Genomic DNA, 20,444 nt, shown 5'->3' with positions numbered 1-20,444 from the left:
AGACTTGCTTCCCTTTTCTATTGGCCACCCCAAGCACCTGCTTCCTTCGCTGGTGCCTGGAGCCGGCCCTGCGTGCACCCCATTGAATAGTGCAGGCGAGTATAGCGGAAACCTAGTTCCACGAGAGACACCAGCCCACAGGGGATTGCAGCCCCCTGCTGCAACCCTTTGCCATGCACGCAGCCTCCCACTGCTGCCCACAGGCCCAGCCATGCGATGCCTCCATTCAGCACATAAGACTACAAGTCCCAACATGCAATGCGGCGGGGGCGTCTCCGGACAGATCCCAGCATACAACGCTCTAAGCCCATGGGCCGTGTCTGCAGAACTACATTTCCCAGGGTGCGCCGCGCTCCCAGACGCGGCTAGCGGGCAGGAGGCCCCGGAGCGGATATCCGGCCCCGCCTCACACACAGCCGCTCTCGGGCCGCCGGGCTGAGGAGAGCGAGAGGCGCGTCCCGGAGCCCCGCCGACCCCTCGAGCCCCGCGCGGTGCGGCGCGGCCCGGCCCCGCCATGGGCTGCACGCTGAGCGCCGAGGACAAGGCGGCGGTGGAGCGGAGCAAGATGATCGACCGCAACCTGCGGGAGGACGGCGAGAAGGCGTCCAAGGAGGTGAAGCTGCTGCTGCTCGGTGAGGAGGGGCCGGGGGGGCGGGGGGCTCGGGCCGGACCCTGTCGCCGCGGGAGGGGGAGGGGCGCCGCGCGGTCCCGGGACGGGGGGCCGCCGCGCACAGCCCTCGGACTGCGGCCGGTCGAACGGGCCACCCGGGGCGCAGCTGCCGGGGCTGGTTGCCCCCGCCCCGCTCCCGGTTAGGGGGCAGCTCAGATAGGGCCAAATGGCTCCAGGGCCTCCCCCGGCTGTCCCTGCTGGGATGGGCGGTGGCGCGGGGCTCCCCCCCGGAAGCTCCCGGCGGGGCTGCTGGCCGGGAATAGCTCTCTGGGCACTCAGCTGAGCTCTCTGTTGGAGAGGGAGGGCTTCAGAAACGGGCACTGATCCTTCGTGTGGGTCTGCTCTGAAAGTGACTCCCCGGAAGTGGCCTTGTGTGAGCCTCTTCTCCAGGTGAGAGCGGCTCCTTTTCACAAGCAAAGGTGCTCGTGCCTGGTAGCTGGTGGTCAGACTAGGTTCACCAGCCGTTGTGATAGGAGCTCGATGCCCCAGCCAAAATAGAATCCGGCTCCTTTCATGACTAAGGCTATGTCTACACTAGTGCTTTTATCGGCAACACTTTGCCCAGTCAGGGGTGTGAAAAAAAAATCTTCCTGACCAACATAACTTTCACCAACAAAAGTGCCGATGTGGACAGTACTATGTTGCCTGGAGAGCATCTTCTGTCAACATAGCTAATGCTGCTCATTGGGGGTGTTTTAATTATGCTGGTAGGAGAGCTCTCTCTCCTGTCGGCATAGAATGGCTACACAAGAGATCTTGCGGTGGCACAGCTATGCCGCAGTAAGGTCCGTAGTGCAGACATGGCCTAAGTGGTCTCCACAGTGCTTGCAGGAGTGAAGTATAATGTTTTATTGTCACCAAAGTCAGAGCTCTGGACATGTGCAGGAAGCATATCCTCTGAGTAAGGAGATGCTATTTTTATATACGGTCACTTTTCTGATGGTAACATTTTAAGGTGCTGCAAGAATATTTGCCTGCAATCCAGGATTTACTTATTGGAGACTGCTGACTTGTGTTTTTTCAATATAGTTCTTTGAACAGATAAATATTTTGGGGCTACAAATAAATTGCCATGTTCTGTCTGTTTTTTATTAATCCTGTTGGAGACTTGCGCATAGCAGTTTAATGAAGAATACTGAGATAAAAAGAAGCAAATGAAATTAAAGATGGCCTATTAGGGAAAATTGCTGAAGAGTGAAATCTGTTAAATCGTAATAGAGTCCCAAGTGAAACAGCAGCAGTCCCAGTCATTTAAAATGAGCTACAGAATAAAGTGTCAGGAACAACCTTGCATTTATTGGGGTGGAAGGTGGATTAGCTGATTTCTATATTTCATCATCAGTTGCTTTGTGAAGTTTGCAATTTTAGTTAGACATGATATAGCTCTAGTGTGGGTATTGATCTTCTTAGAAGTATGTTATACTAGTGAGCTTCTCTCATTTGTGTGGGAAATGTTACACTAAGATTTCTGGTTTCCTAAGGGGAGACAGCCATGGGAATCCCGAGAGCAATATGTGTATTGCTTAACTTGTTTTTCATCTGTGTGTACTGTGTTGAGGCACTGAGGTTCTTGGTCCTTTGTGTGAATAGAAAATTTTTTGATTGGCTGTATGTGGTGATAGATCTTCTTCCTTGAGGGTTTGTTCCTTTGTTAGTAAGTAGGAGTTGCAAAATCTGTAGAGAAGAGACTTCTAATGGGATTAGTAACCTTTTTGATACTGTGTACATAGGTGCATTCCAGCATCATGGCACATTAAAAAAAACCCAACACTGAAATGCCACTTTGAAAGGAATTTGCAGTGGTGTCAGCAGTTTTGCCTGTACATAAGAGGCCTAAGTAATATACAGAAAAGCTGTACAAATCAAAACATGTAGCAATGTTCACACAGAGTGGGAGAGACTTTTCAGAAGCATGAATGGTGGTTATGCACCTAACTACCATTGTCTTTCGGTGGCTGTTAATTGGCCTAACAGCCATTTGTGCTTTTGAAAACGTCTCCATATAACTCATATTTTTAAAAAATCCTAGCTTAGTAAGATCTCTGAATTAAAGGATTCTACAAAGATATTTGCTCTCTATATATTTGGTAACATACAGCTAAAACAACAATCAATTGCTAGGATAAAATGCATGCTTTAGTCATTTCATTAACATTTCAAAAAGCTAGACAAATAGCACATGAATTTTCAACAGTTTGAGATAGCATTTTTCTTTTACAAATGTCTAGATTGAAGCAAAGTAACACAATTTAATTAAGTGAAAGAGACCTTTGGAGTGTTTAATAACTGGAGCAAGCCACTCAATGCTGATGCAAAGTAGTTTACGTAAAGCAATACATTTCTAAAGTCCAAACCCACTCTGTAATCCTCTTTTTTAAAATTCAGGAATACTTTGAATGAAGGTGAGAAGACTCCATATAAATCTTCCCAGCATCTATTCAAATAAGTGGCCTAGTTTTGCACTTCTCTGCAGAATTATGTAGGTTGGGAAAGCTCACATAGGCAGGGTCTAGTCATTTTCCCCTGCCTCAGCCTTTTAACAGAATGGTCAATATTATGATGCTTGTAAATTGCTACATCGTTCAACATGTGGGTTACACCCTATCTCAGGATTCTAACTGCATTTGACTTCTTCCCCGCCCCTTTTAAAAAGAGAGATTCTAGAATTTTTGGACTAGCCTTATTTCAGCTACACATCCTGTTACTACAGGCTGTTTTTGTTCCTCTGGGTTTCTACTTTTCTTTTTTGCAGTTGATTTGGTTTTGCACTTATTGAGAGCAGCCCAGAGGTGGAAGAAAAATAGGGTGCTAGGTTGTCTGGTCTTGCTCACTAAGCCCTTTCATGGCTCTTGGGTCATCAGTGTAACCTGATGAATTATATAACCATATTTGCATTTCTGTAGCACCTTTCATACAAATTACCTTACAAATAATACTTGTTTCACGACCCTGCCTGCTAGGTAGCAAAGTGTTACACCAATTTTAGACATAAGGAAACATAAGAAGAGAGTAGTGACTTGCCCAAGATCACACAAGACCTTGTCTGCAGTAAGTAATTGTCCTGTTGCTGACTGCTGTTAATGGGTCTCTTTGAACCAGTGCTGAAAATGGCTTTAACTGGTGATGGATACCAGTCTTCAGCAACATTATAGAAAACATTGTTGACAGCTACTGTCAGAAGCAGGTCAATCTCCTAGCATATGGGAGGCTATGGAAAACCTGTGGGAGAGCAGGGAATAGAACCCAGGAATTCTTGCTCAGACCTCTGCTCTAGACAATACTCCCTCCTTTCTATTCATTTGTTACCAGTGCCTCCAGGAAAATGCTACTGTGCAGGAACAGACACGCAATTTAGCTGATGTATAATTCTGTGGGATTTTCCTGTTACGGTGAGCAGCAAAGTGTGGGAGGGTATGGAAACTGTATGATTTTTGCCTGTTCATTTTAACTCTTACCAGTGCTATAAGTAGGGCCCTTTGTTCTCAGTTTTTGTTTTATTTAATTTTTCCTGGGAATTTATCAGCGTTTATTACCACCACAACAAAAACAGGTGAAAATGCGTGTGCAAAACTATTTATTTTTTGGGGTAAATATCTAGGTTTATTTTGGTGGATAGAAAGACTGGAATAAAATATTCAGGAGATTAATGCTTTGAATTCCGTTCATCAATGTGGTTTGCTGCAGAACTGAAGCAGAACTCTATACACAATGCCACCTCTGAGTTAAGAAAACAATGTATCTCTAATCCCCAAATAAAACTTTTCATTTGAATAAACAGTTTAATGTTGTAGACTTAGTCTAATACGTCTATAAATATTTACATTTAATAATTGGGCCACACCATTTGCAGCGCATGCACTCAACTTCGTCCTTTTTTCCTTTTTGTGTTTTTAAAACTTTTGAATAATTCCTTGTGTTCTGAAATGTATTCCAATAGATTTTTTGTTTTCTTCCCATTTTTAGTGTGTCAGATCTTTAAACCGTTATCTGCTAACAGCTTGAAATGTGGATGTGGTGGACGTGAGATTCATCTGTACTTTCATATGCGCACGCACTTCCGAGCTTGCATGCCTGCCTGTGTGCATCTTCTAGGCTAATCATAACCTTCCTTCAACAGGCAGCTTTGCATATACGCACAGACTAATGTATTTGTAATGCAGATATCTCATGCAATATATTATATTTTCCTAATAAAACAAGTTTTTTTTATATTTGAATGATACAAAAGTAGGGTGAAAATTGGAAAAAAACTGAATAATACTTTTTGTAAAACCTGGGAAATTTTTGGTAAAAATGAGTTAAAACTAAAAATGAAGGGGCTTAGCTGTAAGTTATGCCATACAGTATAAATTTACTGTATTGCTGCTTTTAAAAAAATAAAAGTTCATGTCATATCAAGTGACCAATATGTTGTTGTTGGCTGTAGAAGGCAGTTCTATTGTTGAATCCAGTCAGTATCACTCCTTTGTATGGAACATTCTGCTAGATGGCATCTTTTCCGACGCATCTTTCCCCTGTTTGAACCGTTCATGCATAACGTGCATTTTACCATTCTTTTTTTCACTCCCTAGTTCTGTGGTACTTGAACATAATTCAAAACCATAATCCATACAAAATAATTGAAACAGAAGCCCATCCTAAAACAACCCTGACCTACGTAACCAGTTAACCCAAGAGACATTCTACAAAGAACACTCCCCACCTTCTCTAGAGACCTGATCCACCAGTTATTTCTTAGCCCTTCCCTGAGCTCAAGATAATAGGCTTTGTGTTGTGCCATGAAGGTCAACGGTTTTGGCTATTTCTGACCAAAGGGCTGGAGGATGAATTCCAGGGGTGAGGACCATTCATTGAAAATGCCTTGCCACTACTTCCTTGTAAACTCGGAAGTCAAGTGCTTTAGTGCCACAGCTCATCAGCTCTGGACAGAATCTCAAAAACAGGATATCTGGGGTTTCATAGGGCAAAATTCTCAAACTCTGCATAAAACTGGAGGGCAGACAGTGGAAATTACAGTGCACTAATGTAACAAAGTGCACTCTAATACAAGTTGGGTTTCTATACAGTACCTAAATCTCAACCCAGATTGTGAGGAGGCTTGTCTAAGGCATTCTGATTCATGAATTACAAGTTATTACACCTCCAGAACTTCATTGGGTGACACAGGGAAACGTCATGTCCCCTCCATATTGCCATCTTATTCTATACTCCCTCTGCTTTCTATTCTCTTCCCCCCCCCCCCAAAAAAAAGAGCTGAAGTATTTACCTACAATACATTTAATCAGTCATCACAATGCTTTAATTTTCTAGAGGTTGAGGAGACAACCCTGATCCATCAGGCTATCTGCCAATCAGAGTAAATCCGCTGTCAGACTTTATGGCATAAGAATAAAAATGTGGTGAAGTCTGAGCTTTGGAATGAGACCTGTGCCATGGTGCTTTGCAGTCTTCTCTCTTGCTTCTTGTGTCTTAGGTCATCTGTAAACCATTTGTGTGGAAGAGCTAGGAGACATTTTTGGGGTCGTTATCATATTAATAGCTGAGGACAAACAACTTATGAAGTACTGCTTAACCATTGGTGGATCTATATTTCCTGCCCTTCAGGGCATGCTTGTTCGATTAATGCTTGTTCGATTAATCTTCATGGCATAGCATCAAACAAGTTTTGTCCAACTAGAAACGGGTGCCCCAAAGACAAGTCCTCTTCTCTGTAAGTTAAACAAGTCACTACCAAGTTAATCTCCTGGCAGAAAGCATTTTATATTCCTCGTGTATGTATGATTCAAAAGCAATCTCGTAATGATTTCATAAGTGTCTACAATTTAAATATTTACAAATAGTTACGCATTTTGTTCTATAGTGACTTTGCTATGTCTCATTTCATAAGAAGTAGAATGGGGACATTCCTGTTACATCCAACTTCCTCAGTTTTTAATGTCACAACTTTCTGCTGCTTCCAGTATTGAAATTAGCAGTTGTATGCATCTGGTTTCTAATCTTATTTCAGTGGTTAAACTGGTCACAACCCCCAGGTTGGCTCATGAAAGACAATCGAGGAGTGGGAGATCACAAACACTGAATGCTTTGTTAGTCTGTGGCCATGTCTACACTTACAAGCTTACAGTGGCACAGCTGTACGGATACAACTGGGCTGCTGTAAGAGTGCTCATGTAGCCACGTTATGCTGATGGGAGAGCGCTCTCCTGATGACATAATAGCTACCACCACTCATTGACCTGGTTTTACGTCAGCAGGAGAGTGTTTCTTGCCGACGTAGCACTGTGCACACGAGCGCTTATGCCAGCAAAACATGTCACTCAGGGATATGTTGGTTGTTGTTTTTTTTACACCCCTGAGTGACAAAAATGTTGTCAACATAAGTGCTAGCATATACATGGCCTAAGGTGAAGAAAATCTCCCTCCTTTTCACCCCACGCCCCGTTACCTTTTTAAGATCAAGTATTCTGTCTGCTCTTATAACACACAAATTATATAGGCTTAGCAATGCATTGATGTTACTTTTTTACTCTTTTTATAGTACTGTAAATGGTAAGATAAGGGGTTGCCCACTTGAAAAGGTTGAGAATAACTGCCGTATTTGATCTGGCTGTCAGAGGATGAGTGTATGTGACTACTACATATGACATGTTTAAGTTATTTCAAGAATGAATATTTTCAACTTAGTACTTATGTCATTCAATAGAAAAAAGCCTTTGTGAAAGGACATTAAGAGGAAGACTTTAGTCATGTGATGGGATAGATGTTTGAAGTACTTCCAACTAAATGACTGACTCAGGAATGCTGCAACATTTTAGTCCCTTTCATTCTCCTGCACATTTAAGTTTGACAGCAGGGCTTGATGTAAACCTGTGTAGGTGAGAAAGAGGCAGCTAAAGCAGTTTACCTGGGAGATGTTTGTTTGATCTTTTGTCAAACAATCTGTTTAGTGCTTTTCATGATTAGTATCAATAGATGTCTTGTGCTTCATGTTGGTAACCTTGGTTTAATTAGCTTTTAAATGCTCCCAAGGCTGCAGTGTGAAGTGCTGCAAAAACAACTACAAAACAAAAAGGCGAGGATGGTGGTGGTAGTATGCATAGTTCAAGATACATAGAAATAGTCTCTTATGCTTTAGTTGTATTAAAAAATCTTTCTCTGGAGAGGAAATGAGACCCTGCTGAGCTTTTGCGATCTCATGGATTTGCTCTGTTATCGACCATGGATGTAGCTGCGCTGGTGCAAGCCCCTAGTATAGATAGGTACAGCTAGTATTTGCACTGGTGGAGCTTACACCAGATGGCCATTGATGGCTGGAATTAGAGCAAACCCTGGTGTGGACAAGGCCCTGAAATCCCACACACTTGAGTAACAAGGCTTTGAGCAATCTGTCAGGTTTGTGAAGGCCATTCTTTGCACTTGGGGTTAATTTTGTGTGCTAGAGATGTGCTCCATTGTCAGTATTCATGTGTAATATGAAAACTGACAATTCTGCTATAAATCAAGTTTTATCTATTTTCTGCTACTTTCTGTTGGATTCCATCATCTTGCTGCCCATAACTAATCATTATGGTTTTGTAGCTAGTGATGGTTAGTAACAAGTTCAAACTGCTTCCATGATGAATGCTGCAATTTGAATATTATTGCACACAGTTTTTGAATGCAGAGAGCCTTCTGGCATAATCAAATATCCTGTTTTTGCTGATATGCTCATAGGCTATAAAGGGAATAAGCAACTTTACTATGATGCAGAGCTTTAGAGTAGAATAAGATCCTCAGAGAATCATGGCAGAGTATCCTCATCAGAGACCCTGTCTTAACTGTAAAACTATAAAGCTGAACTGGTTACAACACAATTGTTCCTTAACCCCGTTACAACATGGCCAACAAGTTGTAATGCAGCTAAGACCTTACTTCATCCCTGTAACCATGTTGAAACCTCTAGGCTACAACTTTTAGTGCTTTTATAGCTGAATCTGGGGATGACTGTTCTGACCCAGTTCCCAGAGTTGGTTAAAGCAGTTCCACAGAAGACTGTTGTATTAATTATCCTTAATTCAAATCTATCTTGTTTAGACATCCCCCTCCCCCCAAATAATTAGTTTCCTGTTCTGCAGTTTTTATCTAAAAATCTATTTATAATAATTCCATAATCAGCATTTCTCTGAGTGACCTTTAATTAGAGAGTAGGTTGTCTAGTCAACCCTAGTAGTTTCTAATTGCTAAATCAGGTTTCCTAATCTGTAATGTCCTGATATGTCTGGATCCTTTTTTGAAAGGCTGCTTTGGATTTTACTTAAACATTATGAAAGGTCACAAGGGTGTAATATTTTTCACCACATACAAAGTGTAAATTTTATCTATATCTTTGAATTCCGCATTTTTCAGCTTCCTGTTGGCCATCCTGCCTTAGTGACCTCATTTGTGAAATAGTATTATATGGAACTCTTAAATAAGTTTCTAGCCTGTTTTTATGCTGGCATGGACAAATTGGCTCTTGTTCTACTTAATTTGTTTGTTGATTGATTGGCAGGCATGACCATTGCGCTCAAGTACAATACGCAATAATTTCCAAATACTTCCAAGTCTTCCTGCAGGGCAGCCTCTCAAGTATAATTTCAAAAGCCTTGAGGCAGTTGTTAACCTATTTTTTACTTAAGGGATTGAATGTATAATACAACAGTACCATGAACATTTTAAATGCCCCAAAGTCTAAAGTTAACATTCAAAATACTGTTACTTTTATGTCTTTGATACATATACAGTGTAATGGTCCCATAACCTGGATTGTGCAATTAAAATTGAGATAGATTGGATGACCTAATACTATATTGTTATATTTAATTTCTTTGCCTAATATTAACTCTAATTACTTGGATGCTGTGAATTTTCAATCAGTGTTATATGAACTTAAATTATTGTATTTAATTTCCCATCTCTGAAAAATAAATCTTTCCTGCAGAAATAAACGCACATGATTGTGCATCTCCCCTGTTAGTTTATCTGCTCCAACAGTTAGTGTTTGCGTGGGGCCATTTTTTAACCTAACACTTTTACAGAAGAGGAGATGGTGTCTTGTTATGCCGCACTGGGTAGATGTAATATTTTTGCCTTTGGCCTCTGACTTGAGATCCTATCTGACTTAGAGAGATGGTGGTGTGATGAATGCATCCTGTCATATTGTGATTAACTTCCTTCCTTCCTAACAACCTCAGCTTTTAATGGAGCAATGTGGGTGCTGGCCACTCTGTCAGACAAACTATCTGATTAGCCCCTTTCTTATTTGACAGTAGATCTGGCTGTCTGACCTGCTTTGCTGTCGTCCTGATGGCCTCACTTCCTCTGCCCTCAACCTTATCTGCTTTAGCAGCAGTCCTTAAGTAGCACATGGTTTCTAGTTTTGTCACAGAACAGTCTTTTGCAAGTGTCACTGATTCTAAATGCTATAGTTGATTTAGAGCAGGGATCGGCAACCTTTGGCACCCGGCTCACCGGAGTAAGCACCCTGACAGACTGGTTTGTTTACCTGCTGCGTACGCAGGTTCGGCCGATCATGGCTTCCACTGGCTGCAGTTCGCTGTCCCAGGCCAATGGAGGCTGCGGGAAGTGGCGCAGGACGAGGGATGTGCTGGCCACCGCTTCCCGCCACCCCCATTGGCCTGAAGCGGCGAACTGTGGCCAGTGAACCTGCAGACGCAACAGGTAAACAAACTGGCCCTGCCCACCAGGGTGCTTACCCTGGCGGGATGTGTGCCAAAGGTTGCCGATCCCTGATTTAGAGAAAAGAATGCTGCTTCTAAACCTTCAAGTACTTTGGGGATTTTAAACCAGGAAAGTAGTGTACTGGAAAGTGTAAGCCTTTCTTTGTGTGAAGAGAACTATTCAAGTTGACTTGCTAGGGAGAAACATCGAAATAAGGCATGAGAAAGGGAGATAACATCCATTTGGGTCTGATGACTTAAGTCACTCCAACTCCTCACTTGTAATTTTTCTCCAGATACTGTCGAAAGACACACATTAGACTCTCCAGAGTAATTAGAAATCTTGTTACAGCAATATAAGGCTGACTTTGGTCTCTGTTAGCATACCAGAAGAAAAATTGTGCATTTTAGATCACTCATATGGCCTGTGACCAAAGCAGGAGAATTTGGCATAATTTGAGGTGAATCAAATAAGCTGTTTCTCACCTATGGGCCTTAGAGGAAAAATGATATCATGAACTTTTTAAAAAGTCTAGCCAGCCAGCGCCACACACCCCTCCCCCTCCCCCCCCCAAATCCACTCTCAGGTATTCCAGGTGTCTTTGCAGCTTCTAGGAGGAAGTGGTCTCAAGGACCAGATTTCTCTGTAGAAATTTTCCAACCCTGTCCAGCTTTGCCCACTCCTTTCGCAGCCCAGGTTAATGCAGTATTGAGTTGGTTCCCAAACAAGAATTTTAGACTAATAGTTGGTCACTGCTTCCAAAGCAATAATGATGTTTACTGGGTAAAAAGTGCTAGTATCTAAAAGGCATATTTAATTTCTGGTCCAGGACAATAGGGTGGTTTCAAATATTTTTGATACTACTGCATTCATTTAATTTTCTGTACCCAGAATATTGAAACACCCAATCATCTAATTTCTATCCAAAGTGGTTTCTTGGCAGTTTACTGATCAATTTTGGCTTCTTGTGAGGGTTGGATTTTTCTTCATGTTTCAGGAAGGCATCTGGCTTCCTTTAAGGAAGTGGTTGGTTGATGATGTCCTCCTTTGCATAAATGCACCTACTGGTGCTATTACTAATATGGGGCTGACCACGAAGCTGCAGTGTATAATGCTCCCCACTGAAGCCAATGGGAGTTCTGTGCATGGGCCTTTGTTTAGTCTCTATGGGTGTAGCTACACTGCAATTAGATACCTCCTGCTGGCTTGGGCTGCAGGCCTATTTAATTCCGGTGTAGATGTACAAGCTTGGGCTGAAGCCCGTCTGGGACCCTCCCACTTTGCAGGGTTCTAGAACCTGGATATCTACACAACAATTAAACAGCCTCTTAGCCCAAGCCCCACAAGCTTGCCTGAGTCAGCGGGCATGAGACAGCCATGGGTTTTTAATTGCAGTATATACATACCCTGTGGGATCTTAAATAGCTGTTAAAGAAATGTGTAACTAGAGGTAGACTTGCTGTTCTACCCCTCAGCATAATGGTGAAAGAAGCCCTACAATACAAATTCTAATAGTTGAACATATATAAAATATCCCATTAAAGACCTTGGTGCAAGCTCTTAGGTTTTTTGTGGGTAGAGGTGGAGTGGATGTCTGCCTGTGGGAGCACCCGAGGTTTTGGCCTGATTTCCATAGGGAGCTAAAGCAATTCTGTCATGGGCTTCCTGATTACCTAATAACTTAGCAGTGATGACACTGGTTCTAAACAAGTTACCCTTTGATGTGAACCTATTGCTATGGTGTTTTTTTCCCCCATTGTTTGGTAAATTGAGTTCTGTCTCATTTTTTCAATCACCTCTTATTTGTACTTTTGCATATATGCGAACAGAGCCCTGGGGTTCATTGTCCTCATACTGCTAATTTTGAAGAAGTGAATTGAGACTTCTATTCTCCACATAATTACAACATCCCTGATCTGAAACTGGTTAACCAGAGTCAGCTTAGATTTCTCATGCTGAAATGCGATCTTCTGGGTAGCTGTTCTAATCAAAGCAAAAGGAACAGCCTCACTTATATTTTTGCTAATGAAAATGTCTAAATAATGCTTCTGAATTCCAGTTATTTTTGAGCCCAGTAAAATACAGACTCTTATTTCCTGAGCTCTAAGCTTTTGAAAGATTTATAATTTTTACATCTGGTCAGGATCTGCCTCTTATCCCTAAGTAAGAGGATGCATGCAGGACCCACAAGAATATCAGATGTAATGTTATCCAATCAGACTAGCCTACTTGGAAAACTGATATTTGTCATGAGAAATCACAGTGGAAACGTTTTTTCTGTTGTATTTAAATTCCTACTTTGTTAGTAATCTAGAGGTGGTTGTCTTGTACTTTAGGGTTAAGTTTTTCAAGTCATGTTTAAGCATAATATACATCATAATGACTGAAGCTGACTGAAAGCAATAAAGTAAATAAAAAAAAATAAACATCAATTTATTGAGTTGGTTAGGACAGTCTTGGTACAGAATTGGGTCCACTTGTAAGTGATCTGGAAAAAGAAGGAAAATTGAAATGTGAGAAGAATGCTAATCTTTGCAGATATCTATCTAGAAGGAGTTGTGAATGCCCCTGAAAACAAAAATAACACAGGGACCTAGAGAGATTGGAAACGTATGCGGAAAATGTGATTAAGTTGAGAAAATGCAAGCTAATACATCTTGGTTGAGGTTGTAGGGGAGACCAGAACAATCTAAAGCACAGATATTCAAAGTGAGAGAGAAACCTGAAACAACCTGTACAGTTTTATGCTTTGTACAGAAACTCAAGTTATAAAGCAGAGCACAAATAGGCCCTCTTTATTCACCTGCAGTATAGCATCTGGTGCTGGACATCTCATTACCAGGAAGACTGGACTGCCACATTGGAAGGAGCACACAAAGCAAAAACTCACTAGGGGTCTGGAAGGTTGTCTTGAGGGCAGGTTTAAAATGGTTATTGTGATACTTGGCACAGAGTGGCTGTTACGGGTGCTGAGGTGAAATTGAGAGGGAGAACTTGGACTAAATATCAGGAAAGACTCCTTCAGGGGAACAGTATCCCAGAGAAGGTGGTAGAAGCCCAGTCACTTGTGAAATTTTGAAGCTAGACTGACTGACCTAGTGTGCTGTAGGAGACAATCCTGCCCCTGGCAGGAGGAGAGGACCAGATGGCCTAAAATGTTTTCTCTAACTACTTTTTTAGAAGGAATCAAATGACAGATGCTCTCTCATCTGATACAGTTTGAGGACTACTTTTTTTCCCCCCCTTTTGAGATACATTGGGGCTGATTTGGTGGATCAGAGGGAAAGATTTAAACAAAAGGAAATATACATTATTTTTTTAATTAGAATATCCTTACAGCCTATCTTGGCCCTATAGTGCAGTTATTGATAGCGTAATTTTATGCCACTTTGTCAGTGAAATAACCGGTATCACACATTCAGCATTGACTGCGCTGCAGAAAATAAATAGCTTTAAGATAAATTGAGGAAACTTCAATAGCAAACATAGCAATGAGAAATGAGTGTCATTTGAGAATGCATCTGAAAGTAGTCTGCATGAAAATTCCTGCCACCAGAGCTTTTTGTGATGGGGATAGTCTTTTTTTTTTTTTTTTTTTTTACAAAACTGTATACTCTGCTGCTCAAAATACGTCGACACTATTCTTCAAATATCCCCTCTATTTGTAAGGGGAATTTAGAGGATCACTGTCAAAATAAAATGAATCTGTGTCCCCTTGCCTCCAGTGTGGAAATTCCAAAAGGGAATATATAGAATATTGGAACCACTAAATTCTTAGGCCTAACCTTAAATATTTTTCTTTATTGAAAGCATGAGGCGCAGTGGAAGAAGCACACAACAAAGTTCTCAGCGCAATAGATGTTCCTGATGTCATCTCTGTTGAAATGCACACTGCTCAGAAATGATGGACAGCCATTTTGGCAGTACAGGGGGAAGAGAACAAGAAAGCTAGCTTACTAAATGGAAGATATTTTTTTAAAGGAAAAATCACATTGATCCTTAAAGGAGCATTACTAAAGTCATCTGTGAAAGCTGAAGTTTTTGAGTGTTTCATTAGCCTCAGTGCTTTTCAGTCTTGCAGTATCTTCTTTTGTGGCAGATGTCTGCTCATAATCTTGGAGAGAACAAACATGCTTTGAGACCTGGTGTAAAGTCCTCATTCTGTTCCCATTGTTTGCCATTTATTGTTTGCCTTAGCAGCAGGATCCAGATAGATATCCTGTACTGTCTGAGACTGAACCGGAAGTATCTCAGTATTTGATGTGTAAGTGATGAATGAGGCTGAGCCACATGAAATACTGTTTAAAATATTGAGCTGCCTTTCATTACTTCATGCCTTGGGTTGGGTCAAAGACAGAACAGCTGAAAACTCATTACTGGTACTTTGCCTCCACAGCACAGAGCTGCTCATGATGAAATACATCTGAGTCAGCATTTCCCCTCACCCCCAAACTAATGACTAATTGATTCTGATTGTACTACCCACGCTGCCTTGGAAGCAAACTTTCTGTCCTGTGGGACAGCTATCAGCATTACTATCCGGATGGGGATTCTGAGGCAGGTAAACAAGTAGCATCTTTCGATCAGCTCTGAGCATTTTAGGGAGTTTACCCTCTAACTTGGTATGGCCTCAGGCAGTAAATCTGAATTAAATCAACATATGTGTTCAATAGCAGAACTCATAAAGAACACATGTACCTGAACTACCATATGGATTAAGCCTTACCCCTTGAAACGCCGTGGTTTTGTATTACAGAGGTGCCTAGAGGCTATGTTGTGCAAGGCACTGTGTAAGTGCATAGCAATAGATGAGCCCCAGTTTCCCAAAGAGTGGGAAAAGGAAGTGGTATGCCCATTTTGCAGGTGGGGAACTGAGGCACAAAGATGAAGCGACTTGCCAACGGACACATGAGCTCTGTAGCAGAGCTGCAGATTGAACCAGATCTCTGGAAGCTCAGTGCCTTAACCACAAAAGCCATTCTTCCTCTTGATAATTTTAAACACCATTAATTAAAGCTTGATGCACTGAATCAACCTACTGTCAAATACACTGAGGCATGTAGAAGCTGGTCTGTACCTACTGTGTTTGGCCACCAAAGGTTTTCAGGCAATACTATGACCACTTGTTTAATCCAAAACAATCTAAACTACAATTGGGAAATATAAACTTGAGTATAAAGTTACCCTGGCAGATAATGGGAAACTTAATTTTGTAACGAATTGCTATTATATTACCTATGGTAGACTTTAATAAAGCGGTTGAATCCAGGGATAAATTTCAGTTTGTCCTGTTGCCAAGGGCAAACATGGCAGAAAAAATATAATTTTTTTTCTCATCTAGAAAGACTGCAGGTATTGTCCAAGTCAATTTCTGACATTGTTATTGTCTGTTATCCTGCTTCCAGGGCGACAACAGTTTTCCCTGTTCAAGTTTGCACAATATTTCCATAACTAATGAATAGCTGCTTGTATTTGGCTATTGCGTAAGTGTTTAGAACATCAGGTAGTTATGTTTGCTCTTTCCATTTCTCTCTAATCGCCATTTGTACCTTGAGACTTAACATTCTCATGCAAGTGCTCTTAATTCTCTTCCATACTAGCCAAACATTTTATCCTGGATTAAAAAACTGTTCAAAATGATAAAGGAACTGGAAGAAGTTCAGCAAAGTTGAAACACATCTGTAAAATTCAATCTAAAGTAATTTTTATCTGTTATACAAAAGTTGTTATAACAAAGGCACCTCTCTAATCTTCAGAAATCCAAGCTGCAGATTTCCTGGTTTCTCCGGCAGCATGTGTCATCAAGTACCAAGAACAGACGGAATGTACCAAATGACTCTTTCAAACCTTGTTCATGGTTCTTTCTGGGAGTTCAGCTTTCCTGACATCTTAATGATGTAATAACTAAATTTGAATACAGCAGTTTCTCTATCAATGGCTGTCCTCTTTATCTCTATTTGAATCTAGCAAAAGATTTTTGGAACTTTATTCTGGAGGATATGCCTCCCAGAGGAAGCATTCGAAGCTTCTGCTATATCAATAGTGACAAGAACATATACAAAAGCACAGATTTCACTTGACGTAATTACCAAGATTCTAGAGACCAGATGCTCTGGCATACGTATGCTAGAAGCGAACAGGAGGTTGGGTCATATAATCATCAGTCTTAAAATACTGAGAAGCCCATGAGCCACAAGTCCAAACCTAGGCATGCCTCTCTTCAGCCTTCTGTGGATAATAGAATTCGAATTTACTGAGTGCTGTTTTTAGATGAGACCGTGAACAGATGTCCTGTTTGCTCTGGGTGAAAATTAGAACCCTTGGCACTTTTTATTGAAGAGTATTGTTTGCTCCAGAATGTTTGTCTAAAACTTACCTGCCACCCCACTTCTGTGCTCTTTGCTCTGAGAGTTGGTTATCACCTCCACTCCCCGCGGGGAGGGGGGCGGGGGGACTGCCTTTCTGCAGGGTGTGTATGTCACTTGTAAAGCACTGTGGGATGCTCCAGAATGAAAAGCAAAGTATCTAAAGGTAGAACATTCTAGAGGCAAATAGTTAAGATGACTCTGGGCTGGGTCTGTGAACTTCTGGGAAGGTGAGTCGTCTTCACCCTTCTGTAATCAGCAAAATGATTCCACCTGAAGACAAATGCTTGAGGAGGGGTGTGTGCCAAATGGTACAGCTGGGAGGCCTGGTATCTAGCCAAGAAGATCATCTTGAGGCAAACTTTCACTTCTCATTATCTTTGGAACCTTCTGTCCTAAGTTTCCCAGACTGCCGTCCTAAAATGGGGAAGAGCCTTCCTTGCTTGAGATTATGATCTGACATGTAAGGAGTTCTTTAGTCCAGTCCTATCCTATCATTACAACAAACATAGTGTTGTTGCTATTTTAGATTAGGTTTCCATAAACTGCTGCAGAATAGAATCTGGGCTTCAGTAGACTCTTCCACTTCCAGGAAGACAGACTGGTGCAGAAGGTGGGGCTGCTGGAATTTGTCAGTAGATTGGGTTTCTATCATATCTTGCTTATGATCCATCATTTTGATGTTTCAGAACTAGCAAACAAAGAACCTAGGCATTGATTTTAAAATTAGACAATGTGTAAATGCAAGTTAGCACGTTGGAATATTACTGTGGCGGGTGTTTGCCATCTGATTTCCCTTGGTGCGGTAGTTTTTTTCTCACCCATTTGCTCTGCTAGGAATTATCCTCAAGACCAAGTGTAGTAAAGTCAGAGTACAGTCGTCTTGTGCATGCCAGTGCTTCTGAATCACAGAAGATCACGCTGCTTGAAACCTATGGCCCAGAGCGGCGTGGGAAATTAAAGCAAATACAAACATTTCAAACTTTGCTGTCTCATATTCTGTACATAATGGGAAGGTGCAGGTATATTTGCCATGGAGAAAATCTTGAACTTCCTTGGGGTGCCATTTGCACATGGAAACTGTATCGACTAATAGTTAGATGGCTAGAGCAGGGGCCTAGGAGTCAAATCTCCTCTGTTGCCAGTTTGCTGAGACACCTAGGTCATCACTTAACTTCTGTCCCAGGCTTCCTCATCCTTTAAAATAGTAAGATAGCGATCTACCTCACTAGGTGGTTGAGACTTACTGTTCATAAAGTGCTTTGAGATCACTGGCTGAATGGTATCTTAGCAGTTCAATGTGTTAATGCCTGTTACTTACACTACTCTGTATCCTTCAAATTTGTGTGTAATGGGAGCACTGCCTTGGGAGATCATTAGTGTGGCCTGGTCTACACTAGGCGTTTAAACCAGTTTTAGGAGCGTAAAACCGATTTAACGCCACACCCGTCCACACTGAGAGGCCCTTTATATCGGTATAAAGGGCTCTTTAAACTGGTTTCTGTACTCCTCCCTAACGAGAGGAGTAGCGCTAATATCGGTATTACCATATCTGATTAGGGTTAGTGTGGCCGCAGATCGACGGTATTGGCCTCCGGGCGGTATCCCACAGTGCACCACTGTGACCGCTCTGGACAGCAATCTGAACTCGGATGCAGTGGCCAGGTAGACAGGAAAAGCCCCGCAAACTTTTGAATATTTCCTGTTTGCCCAGCGTGGAGCTCCGATCAGCACGTGTGGCGATGCAGTTAAAAAATCAAAATAAAGAAAGAGCTCCCGCATGGACCATGTGGATGTGATCGCTGTAAGGGCAGGCAAATCTGTTCTATCAGCGCTCCGTTACAGAAGACAAAATTCAAAATCATTTTTAAAAAATCTCCAGACAGACGCCATAGCAGGGGCTCAGCGCACTGCTGCGTGACAAGCGTAACGGAAAGCCAAAGAATCAAATGGACGCTCATGGACTGGAGGACTCAAGCTATCCCACAGTTCCTGCAGTCTCCGAAAAGTATTTGCATTCTTGGCTGAGCTCCAAATGCTTCTAGGGTCAAACACAGTGTCCGCGGTGGGTCAGGGCATAGCTCGGCAATTTACGCACCCCCCCCACTCCCAGAAGTGAAAGGGAAAAAAATCCTCTCTTGACTCTTTAACATGTCACCCTATCTTTACTGAATGCTGCAGATAGACGCGATGCTGCAGCACTCAACACCAACATCCTTACGCCTCCCGCCATGGGTGGCTGATGGTGCAATATGACTGGTACCTGTCCTCATCATCAGCCTATTGGCACATGGGGCAGTGCAAAAGGACTGGTAACCATGCTGACTAGCATCAGTTAGGTCAATCAAGGGTGCCTGGCCCTAATTTTTCCTGGCAGATGGTGCAGTATGGCTGATAACCATCGTCGTCATAGCAACAGGGGGCTGAGCTCCATCAGCCCCCACCCTTCATTTGTAAAGAAAAGATTCAATTGCCCCTGGACTAGCAGCGCGATGCTGGGCTCCTCTCCTCCACACTCCTTACTGTCCTGTCTGGACTATCATAGCAGCTGGAGGCTGCCTTCCACTCATTTCTCACTAACAAGTCACTGTGTCTTATTCCTGCATTCTTTATTACTTCATCACACAAGTGGGGGGACAAGGCTACAGTAGCCCAGGAAGGCTGGGGGAAGAATGGAATCAACAGGTGGGGTTGTTGCAGGAGCACCCCCTGTGAATAGCATACAGATCATAGTTTCTGCTGGATCTGACACAGAGCAGCTGTGCTCTCTGGTTCTATGATGCAGTAGTTCTCTAGTACACTTGCCCAAATTCTAGACAGGACTGATTCTATTTTTAGATACCAAAAAGGAGGGATTGACTCAGGAGTCATTCCCAATTTGTTTTTATGCCCCTGGCTAAGAGCAGCCAGGGGCACTTATGACAGCAACAGATGGTGCAGTGCAAAAGGACTGGTAACCATGATCATCTTTTTACCAATTTATGGATTGGTAGATGGTACAGTATGGCTGGTAACCATCTCTGCTGTCATGCAAAAGCAAAAGCATGCTGCTGTGTAGTGCTGCCGAATCGCCTCTGTCAGCGGCATCTAGTACACATACGGTGACAGTCACAAAAGGCAAAACAGGCTCCATGATTGCCATGCTATGGTATCTGCCAGGGCAATCCAGGGAAAAAAGGCACGAAATGCTTGTCTGCCGTTGCTTTCCCAGAGGAAGGAGTGACGGACGACATTTACCCAGAACCACCCGCGACAACGATTTTTGCCCCATCAGGCACTGGGATCTCAACCCGGAAATTCCAAGGGGCAGGGGAGGCTGCGGGAACTATGGGATAGCTACGGAATAGCTACCCACAGTGCAACGCTCCAGAAGTCGATGCTAGCCTTGGACCATGGACGCACACCACCGATTTAATGTGTTTAGTGTGGCTGCGCGCACTCGATTTTATACAATCTGTTTTACAAAACTGGTTTATGCAAATTCGGAATAGTCCCGTAGTGTAGACGTACCCTGTATTGCAGGAAGAGGTGATGGATCGGCCGGTGTACAAACTGAAGTACCTTTGTGCCCTCCTCCTCCCCCCCATTTTACAGTCCTATCTGCCTGGAAGATGGAGAGTAAATGAGTAGTCAGAACTTTGGAAATTCATAAGTGTAACCTTCCTTGTTCTGTGAACAGATGAACACTTGGTTGTCAGCATTCATAAACA

At 42.5% G+C, this 20,444-nt stretch overlaps 1 protein-coding gene across 1 annotated transcript in view; it reads left to right on the top strand.

Annotated features, from left to right (window-relative positions):
- The first annotated feature begins 380 nt into the window (after positions 1-380).
- GNAI3 (G protein subunit alpha i3) overlaps positions 381-20,444 on the top strand; it is a 35,896-nt gene continuing 15,832 nt past the window's right edge. Inside the window, exon 1 of the mRNA XM_039536675.1 lies at positions 381-632. Coding sequence (XP_039392609.1) covers positions 515-632 — 118 coding nt within the window. The 5' untranslated portion in view covers positions 381-514. The remainder of the gene's footprint in view (positions 633-20,444) is intronic.

The sequence above is a fragment of the Mauremys reevesii genome, linkage group 4 (assembly GCF_016161935.1).
Source record: "Mauremys reevesii isolate NIE-2019 linkage group 4, ASM1616193v1, whole genome shotgun sequence".
NCBI classification, from domain to species: domain Eukaryota; kingdom Metazoa; phylum Chordata; order Testudines; family Geoemydidae; genus Mauremys; species Mauremys reevesii.
The sequence above is the reverse complement of the archived record's forward strand: the minus strand, read 5'-3'. Positions and strand labels throughout refer to the sequence as shown.